The following is a 9,884-nucleotide window of genomic DNA, read 5'->3' as shown; positions in this document are numbered from 1 at the left end:
CATACAGTACTAATGTCCGTATCATTACTTTTCAAAATGAAACTATATCACTTAAATAATTACAAAAGCGTACATTTCTATAAAGTTCCAACGGTTTACATTGAAATAGGAAATGGAACTCATCTTCATTTTCATCCTTGCAAATTGGACAAATTCTCTGTTCTAAAGGTGTTTTAGTATATCTACAAACTTCTATTAGTAATTTGCTATAATTACTAATTCTGATTTTTACCATTTTAGAAATAACACTTTTGTTAAGGTCCAGTAGAAGATATTTTTCTAATTCAAAATTATTTTTAACTTTGCGATATGATGTTCTTAGTTTATTACCATGACTATCTTTATTAAAGTCACAAAAAGAGCTTGTTTCAGTATTTTATCATGTTTATTACAAAAACCGTGAGGACGTTTCAGTGACATACCAGACCAACCCCAACCTCAATCGTAACAGCAAAAACAAAATTTAGGTACATGGAAGAAATAGTACATGGAGGATATTACATGGCGATCAGAAGATCCACATAATGTTTAAAAAGCACAAATGAGAACACGGTTAAGCCATAAGGCCATAAAATTTATATCATGGATTGGGGATGCATATAGTATCGTACTATATATATAACTAATATTTAGGTTGATTTTAAACAAATTCCAATAAAACAATGTAAAATCAATATTTCAAGATCTGATATGATAGTGTTGAACCAGACAGAGACATATATCATAATGTGAAATATAAGTAACATGTGTCTCTGGTAATATATAAAGTCTCAGTGGTTGAACCTTTTATTTTCTAATTCAATCCGGATAATTTACGTCGTCTCTACCTGTATTGGCTTTATATTAGTATAGCTATTTCCTGTGTTTGAAAATGCGAAGATTTCATCGATCAGCTGAATTTGTACTAAACTCCTTAGTTATTTTACAGTTTTAGTGGTAAATTAAGTTGTCATAATCACATAAATTGTTTATATAAAATAGTCCTGACTTGATATGCAGATAAAAGAAGCCGACACAGTTCGGAATTGTGTACACCTGTACACATCCCTCGACACAGCCCACACTAGTCCAAAAAGAATTATAGACGTATTTACACTTGTATGCAAATTTATTCGCCATTACGTAAAATCACACAGGTTCTCGTAGACTTTGACATCATAATTCAAAACATTTGACGTCACAATTAAAAAGTGATTGTTGCTTGACGTCAAAAGGTAATTCGGAGAAGATCTATGGTCATTCGAAGGCAAAATATAGCTAAATACCCATGATACCAAAAGTGTAAATACGTTTATAATTATCACTCATAATGGGTTCAACGACTTACAGAAAAGAGTGACGATTTACAGAAAAGAACCAAAAAGAACCGAAAAGGAAATCGACGCAAATGAGATGCAGATCGGCGAAAATTCAAAACGCCGCAATTTATGACTAGGATGGAGAGTTGTCACACCTTCTTATATCTATATTGACAAATATTTAAATGATAAGATTAAAATCCTTGATGAAAAATAAATGATAATTAAGCATACATATATAAAAAAAAATTAAATGATAACTAAGCTTATCGGTCGTCCCACTGTCTATATCACTCTGTTCAGCTCTTAATATTATTCCGTATCATGTCTTTGTGACGTCACATACGTTGACCCGGCCCTAAAAACTTTGACCCGGACATATCAGCGACGTCATAATGTTTGAACCGACGTTAATAACTTTGACCCGAACTTATCAAGTCATCTTTTGTGTTCTGGTGAAACAAAGAAAACACTTCCGAAACACGCAAATATAGCCCGATGAATCGATTATCTGCATATTTATATTTATATTGTAAAATATCAGCTGCTTGACATTATATGAAGGCTTTTTGATCTCGTTCGCTACGCTCACTCGACAAAAAGCTTCATATTATGTCTCGCAGCTGATATTTTACGATATCAACATGCAGATAACCTGATAATCGGTACATACATGGCATACATGTACATATATTAAAAAAAAATTACTATATTGTTTCTTTTTTGTAAGTTCACATATCCCTTTAAATGTACAATCAAAATTTGAATTATGCGTTCATTTACATTAATACGAAGAATTGTTACAATATAAAAAATCCGTGTATATATGCATTGTGTTAACTTTATATATTAAAGGGGCACTAGCTGTCAAATTTATGTTCATCGATTCTGATCAAATTCTCATATTTGATTTATAACAATGTAAAACATTTATCCAAATTACCTATTTGATTTAATCAGGCAAAACAAAGCCTATATGGAAATTTTTATCAAACTTTAAATACGGGATCAAAACTGTATCGTATGCCCTTCTTTTCGGTTCTTTTTGGTTCTTTTTGGTCCTTTCCGGTCCTTTTCGGTTCATTTCTGTAAATCGTTGGACCGGTCTGGCAAGGCTATTTTAATTTTTTTCTGGGACTCCTACAAAAATAAGAAAATTGTGTTTTTCTTATTTAGAAAACTCGGTCTTTTGTTTGAAATTATTAACAGTCAGGGGACTTATTGAAATAAGTGATTTTTAAATCACTTATTCGAGTATCAAATTCGAAGTTTTGTCACAAATTGTGATTTTGTAGTTTTACCAAAATTTTTAACACATAGGTTTAAATAATATCTTTTAATTAATAAAATTGAAAAAAATGAACTTTTTGCTTCTTTTATTTATTTTTAAGTAGCAAGGTTTATGCCTTTGATGCTATCATTTAGCTGCAAATTCTATTTTAGTTGAAAAAATGCTATTAATGGCTTTACATAATGAACTGATACTTTCTTATCAGATTTTTCCCAGCATTGGGAGTATTTTTCCTGTAAAGTTCAAGGTTTCATCTTTCAGATTATATAATAAAATTCTACTGTTCGCGATAAAAATTTCACTGTTCGGGGGTGTTGAAATTAGTGGAGGTTATTAAAATAATGATACTTAAAGAAGTGATTTTTGGGAAGGAAATTGAGGTATGATACTTAAACAAGTGATTTTTGTGTCATTATCCTAGATTCAGTACAAGGTCATCACCTGAAATGACCTGGTCATCCTATATATATATAGCTATCAACACAGATGTTGGTTCTGATAATTTTAGAAACATAATTAGTCCCTGGATCATTAGTATTCTATATCTAAAGCTCCAATACAATTTAATCACTTATTCTAGTGATTAATTTGTACTTCTGAAATAGGTGATTATTAAAGAAGGACAACTCTTACTTCCAACCTTTATGGAAATAATGTTACTTGAATCAGTGATTTATAAAATCACTCATTTAAGTAAGTCCCCTGACTGATTAAAAAAAGGAAACACAGTGTTGTGTATTTTTTAGACACTTTTGTCCCTTTAATAGATATGTCTGTAGCCTTGCCAGACGTCATAACTATTTGGACTAAGCCCACACTGGATAGATCTTGATTTTACAGTCTGTTAGTTTCTATCATGTACCCAAACAAATTGAATGTATTTATCCATCTCAATCATTTGTCAATAGACATGATAGAGCTCAGTCAAGACAAAAACCTTTCTAAGATACGAAATAAAACTAAATATGATATATAAATATGTACCATCCTGGTCAATGGATAAATGATAGAGCTCATTCAAGACAAAAACCTTTCTAAGATACGAAATAAAACTAAATATGATATCAAATATGTACCATCCTGGTCAATGGATAAATGATAGAGCTCATTCAAGACAAAAACCTTTCTAAGATACGAAATAAAACTAAATATGTACCATCCCAGTCAATAGACAAATGATAAACACACGATTAATAGCTTACAAAAGATACGTATATATACCAGGTTTAAAATTAAATATGCCAGATGTGTGTTTTGTCCCCACAAGACTAACCAGCATGACCAGTCACATGTTAAACATGATAACAATTACAACGAATAAATCTCTCTTTTACTTTTTCTTTTTAGACAGCTGTCAATTAAGAAAATGGGAAAGACAACAGATGGGGAAACATCAATAAAGAAAGAAACCAAGGACACAGAAACTGGTACCCGGAAAAGTCAAAGGTTGAGACTGAAACCAGTACAGAGACATACAAAAACAATCAAGGAGAAGAAAAACTTAAAGAACCGTAATGAGAATTTAAAATCTATACAAGAATATCTGAAAAACATGAAGAAAGAAAAGAGAAATTCTAACACAGAGATGAAAGCAAATAGTGATGCTCCTACAAAATCAAATAAAGGTGATGTTCAGATAAAATCTGACACAACGTGTAAACTTTGCCATCTTAATCTTAAAACTGAACACAAATTTCATTATCACATGAAAACTCAACATAAAGAGACATCTCTGAAGCGTAAAAAGGAGTTAATGTCTGTACAAGGGTCTCTGAAATACAAGAAAACAGAAAAGAAACCAGTACAGAAAGCTAAAAGTTATACTACAAGTGCAATTATAAAGGACGTTAGGATCAAATCAGAGGAAGAAATTGAAACACAAACTGATAATTCAGACGATGGGTCTCTTGATTCAACAAAGTCTGTAAAATGTAAACTCTGTAAGAAAGGTTACAAAAAACAACATGGTTTGAGTCAGCATCTAAGATTGACTCATAAAACATACTGCATTCACTGTGAAGAAGATATGTCCTCAGTTGATGAGTTAAAAGAACATCTCAACAAGACTCATAATATTTTTGCATCTGAGGATGGTTCATTTAGATATGGCTGTAAAATTTGCGGAAAAACATTTGCAAATGGCCACAAGTTGAAAGCTCATCAATACGTTCACAACATTCATCCACCATTGAAATGCAGTATCTGTCATCAGATTCTGAAATCGGAAAAAACATTAAGTTATCACATGAAAACAAAACATAATGAAGCATATCAGAAAAATGTTTCATGCGAATATTGTGGAAAGTTATTCTGGTGTAAGTCTGAATTGGATAAACATTTACGTGTCCATACAAATGAACGACCATATTTATGTCATATTTGTAGCAGTTCTTTCAAGACGGCAGGGAATTTAAGAAATCATCAACGGGCTATTCATGAAAATCATTTTTGGATTTGTGACGTATGTGGACAAAAATTTAAATCCAAACCTCGTTTTCAGGAACATTTGTTTAAGGAAAAGCATGGGAAAGAAGGGAAACCCATCCAATATAAAGAATTCCCGTGTAATGAATGTGGGAAAATATTCCCACGTAAAATTGACTTTCAAATTCATTTCCGTATTCATTCGGGAGCTAAACCTTACAAATGTCTTGAATGTGGTCGAGCTTTCCGTTGTCATAACCATCTGACACAACACAAAGTTACCCATACTGGCGAAAAACCTTTTAAATGTAAATTCTGTGGGAAAGGTTTTAGTCAGTATGCTAATGTTAATTGTCACATGAAAAAGCAGTGCAAGTTCAAAGGTCAAGAAAATAAAAATCTTTCGACCTTTAAGCAAGATTCCACTCAAATTTTTGATCATAGTTTAATGTTGAATGAGAGTTCAATTCGTTTAGTAGCACCACCAGGCGTGAACAAAATTAAACAGGAGAAAAAACGAAAAGCAAAAGAACTGATCAAACCTGAAAACACTAGTTGGAAAGTTAAGCATGTATCAGCCGACATCGAAGGACCAGAAGAAATACACATCAATCATAAAGGCACTCAATCAGACTTTTCTCTGAAGACAGAAAATGAAGAAGAAGTTAAATCCGATAAAATTGTAGATTTTCTAGTCGATAACATTGTTGAAGATATGCTGAATGATGTACGTAATAATGCTGTAAAAAAACAAGATGGCAGCCATGATGGTAGCGAAGAAATCGTCAAAGTTGTTGATACTTGTAAAGAAGTCTTGGGTAGAGATCATAACACAAACAAACATGCCAGTCAGAAAGGTGACTGTGGAATTGTAAACATACTTAACGATGCCAGCCAGAATGATAAATGTGGAATTGTCGACATAAACATAGATGGTACTGGTAGCATAAATGATGAATGTGAAATTATTAAAAAGGTTGATAAAGAGATACAACAGGTGAGTTTGTTTGCCTATATATATATATTTATATAAATTTCTCTCTTTTCACATTTAGGCAAAAAAATGTACTTTTAACACGTTTAGTTTTCTTTTTTTTCTTTGTCTTTTCTTAGTTCTTAAACCACATGAACCACTACTGATATAAAACTAAAAAAACAACCAAATTGTCAACAGCAATGTAAAGCATGTACAGTCCCAATCAATGTTTCCTTGCTTTTTCAATTGGTCTTTAGTTTTGAACATTTAATCAAGTTAATTGTTGATTGGTATTGGTATACAACGTGTACAAATAATACATGTAATAGTACTGTATTAAAAAAAATGTTATACTCTTCAAACATTACAACTCTTTTTTCATTTATCTTTGAATTTCAAAAATGTGTTATTTCAGCATATAACCATGTTACCTATAACTTTCTTTTGTTCATTCTAGTTGCCGTATACAACATGTACAAATAATACATGTAATAGTACTGTTTAAAAAAAAATGTTATACTCTCTGAATGATTGCAGCTACTCTTCAAACATTACAACTCTTTTTTCGTGTATCTTTGAATTTCAAAAATGTAATTTCTTGTGTTATTTCAGCATATAACCATGTTAAATATATCTTTTTTTTTGTTTATTCTAGTTGCCATCTGATATAGAGGGTGGAGTTCTTCAACCAGTAGTTTTTACAGCAGAACCCCATTTTTCTGAGGTCTCTAATTCTGAAGACAAATCAAATCTAGCACTTACCAACAACCGCCAAATTATGATTCTGAGAAATGATGATATGCAAGAAAGCAAGGTAGTCCTGGCTGAAATCACAGAAAATGGAATGATGCGTTACATACCTGTACCTGACCAAGACGGAGCAACAATGTTTGTTTTAGATCCGGCAAATACTGAGCATTCAAAGACGTATCATAATCAGTATGACCTATTAAAAGGTCATGCAGAAAAGGAGACAATTCATATTTATACACAACAAGGGCTAGCAACTGCATGTTTACCACACAGTGTTGAAACTGTGACTAGACATGAGGGTCAAGAAACTGCAGATGTACAACAAGTTCTTGAATCTGCAGGTGAACAGCAAGTTCTTGAATCTGTTGATGTACAACATTGCTTTGAAAATACAACGAAAGCAGAAAAGCTAGATCAAGACGGTTTTGAGCCAATGGAAGTAACATATTCTTCAATGTACAGTCTGTCAGAAATGAAATCTGCAGATAATGATATCTAATGCCACACATTGTTGTAAATAATTTGATGATTAGGCCAAACAAATATAATAGAAGCCTTTTTGCTTACTCTCCCTAACCTTATTTTTAGAGCCTACCATAAGGCCAATTAAAATTAATTGCTAGATTTTCATCCCCGCCCCCCCCCCCTTTGAAATCGTCCCGCCCCGATTTTTTTTATTTAACAAAAATACGATTTCCGGATTTTATCATGTCCGTTACCGGGAACCATCGATAATTTCGTTTCATTCAACACTTCCTGTTTCAAATTTCGTTTTTGTATTTCTCCGAGTAATCTAATAACGATATGATTGAGTCGACATATTCTGCTGCTCTATGATGACAACATCTTCCGAGAATAGAGATTGATAACGAGAAGGGCATGAAATATTCGAGTAACGAGTAAAACGCCTTGTCATTTAACGCAAATTGCGGTAGTCACAAGTGAATCGAAAACTTTTTTCTTTATTTATACGATGACTTTGTGTCAGGAAATTTGGACTGTAAATGATATCCAAAGCGCAAGAATCGTAGAACAAATTGGTACAAAAAACATGACTGGATTAAAGAAATTGACAAAAGCACGAATTTGTTTGATTTATGACCGTATATTGAGAAAAAAAAGTCGACAAACACGCATTTTAATTCGGGAATCTCTTATATTAACCCATGGCTGTTGTTTTTGTTGACAAACATCAAACACCCTCTGTAACTGTCCCAATACCCTCAATTTAGTCATTAAACAACAACTTCTTTTTGGATAAGTTCATGTTTTATATCATAATTACTTTCCACACTTAGTTTACATTTTATTTTGTACTCATAATACTTGTGTTGCATACAATTGTACCAATACATTTTATTGATTATATGTGGACTACAAACCATTGGTTAGAAAGTAAAATAAATTTGGTGTAGGTCTAGTCCAACTGAAGAGAGCATTTCTCTTCCATTTGATGTATACTATAAATAGGTTTCTAAAGCGGCAATTACATGTATAACAGTGGTTGCCAATCAGGGATTTTTATTTAAGAGTTTAAAAAATAGTGTCAGATTCCTTATACAGCATGTATATACATTATACAAGCTTGTTCTCCACTAGCATATACCCCGCGGTATGAAGAACTTGTGACAAGAGTTTCATATGAAATAAAATTTAAAAAATAAAATCCTCCCACCCACCCCATGTTTTTCAAAAATTTGGATGAAAATCTACTAATTAATTTTAGTTGGCCTAACACTAAAATTTTTAAGCCAATTATGAACAAGCACTGTTAAATAAGCTCTAATTTTACCAAGAAATAGGACGTAGTTTAAACGCGGACATCAAAATGACCCTTAAATGAATTCTTAAGCAAAATAAATATCTACGTTACCATGTTTACCATTCCCCCCAACATTTGGGGTAACAGGAGACTTAAACAAAAAAATATTTATATACTTGTTACTTGCACAGTAGTTAGTTGCTTAACCTTTAGTTTTATATGATTTGTCTTGTGTACTATTATTTATCTGTTTGTCTTTTTCATTTTAAGCCATGGCGTTGTCAGTTTATTTTCGATCTATGATTTTGACTGTTCCTCTGGTATCTTTCGCCCCTCTTTTAGCTGTACACATCTTTCTGGCCTGGGTTCATCTGTCAATAAAATGTTATGGTACTTTTGTCATTTTATCAAAAACATTAAGCAGTATAGGTTAACTACGCATGTTGTTTGTAATGACTGCCAGGTGTTCATGTCTGACTGGGTTCATATGATCTTGACCAATTTCATGGTTCATTGATCAATATTAAGATTTTGTGGTATGATCTGTTTCTTAGGTAATATTAGAAATTGACACACTGTATTTGGTGTGTGGATTGATTACAAGGTGGACATGTCAGTCTCACCATGTGTGATATACCTGACTTAGGTTTGGGGGACTAAAGACAAGTATATAGATTGTAAATAAAAAGAAGAACTTTCAAATTATGATCCTTTTACTTTGGATTCAAACGCCAAAAGAGGCTGATACATGTAATCATCACAACAATCATGGTTAAGACAATACAAGGGTCCTGAAAGTACGGATTATACAGACATACATGTATAACACATGACCTCATTTTCACATATGAACATTCCATAATGTTAAGTGTAAGTTTTTGTGGACGTAAAACCTTTGTATTCATGATGTAACAGATTTGCATAAAAAAAAATAGTTTCAAGAAAAAGGCAGAACATTTCAGCATGTGATCGCATGTGTAGTGTGCACTCTTGTTGAATTTTTTTAAGTGTTTTTTTTTAAAGATATTTCTAATGTCTTAATGACTTGGTATGTAAACTAAAAGTGCTTTTGAAAGGATTTACAAAAAAATGTGTTAAAATATCAAAAATACTGAAAATTACAGAATTCAACATCTGTTATTTATTCAATAATCATTTGTTATCTATATAAGGGAAAGAAGTTAGATATGTCGCTGTTATAATAAGAGATGAAATTCATACTGATTAAGAGGTATTGTATGATAAGTTATTATGCATTAAATGACTTATCTAATGTATATTAAATGTATATTTTTATTTGATAAATTGTACATATCAATGTCTTTGTATATTTTCGATTGAATATTGATATCTGTTAACTGAATAAAAATGATAAATGTT

At 31.9% G+C, this 9,884-nt stretch overlaps 1 protein-coding gene across 2 annotated transcripts; it reads left to right on the top strand.

The window, feature by feature from the left end:
- The first annotated feature begins 842 nt into the window (after positions 1-842).
- LOC139499078 (zinc finger protein 37-like) lies at positions 843-9,884 on the top strand. 2 transcript variants are annotated; one of them, XM_071287749.1, is made up of 3 exons: positions 843-936; positions 3,937-6,010; positions 6,645-9,884. In XM_071287749.1, exons 2-3 carry the CDS (start codon positions 3,956-3,958, stop codon positions 7,239-7,241), a joined length of 2,652 nt encoding a protein of 883 aa, XP_071143850.1. In that variant the 5' UTR covers positions 843-936; positions 3,937-3,955; the 3' UTR covers positions 7,242-9,884. The 2 variants fall into 2 exon arrangements, with proteins under 2 accessions (XP_071143850.1, XP_071143851.1); XM_071287750.1 differs by having other exon boundaries at positions 851-936; positions 3,941-6,010.

Source organism: Mytilus edulis, chromosome 12 (assembly GCF_963676685.1).
Source record: "Mytilus edulis chromosome 12, xbMytEdul2.2, whole genome shotgun sequence".
In the NCBI taxonomy this organism is placed as follows: Eukaryota; Metazoa; Mollusca; class Bivalvia; order Mytilida; family Mytilidae; genus Mytilus; species Mytilus edulis.
Note: the sequence above shows the minus strand (reverse complement) of the source record. Positions and strands in the feature narration are given on the sequence as shown.

Excerpts from the sequence above, each read along its gene's own strand:
- LOC139499078 (XM_071287749.1), top strand. The coding sequence starts at position 3,956 with ATGGGAAAGACAACAGATGGGGAAACATCAATAAAGAAAGAAACCAAG. Across the intron at positions 6,011-6,644 it reads TTGATAAAGAGATACAACAG|TTGCCATCTGATATAGAGGG; the intron begins GTGAGTTTGTTT and ends TGTTTATTCTAG.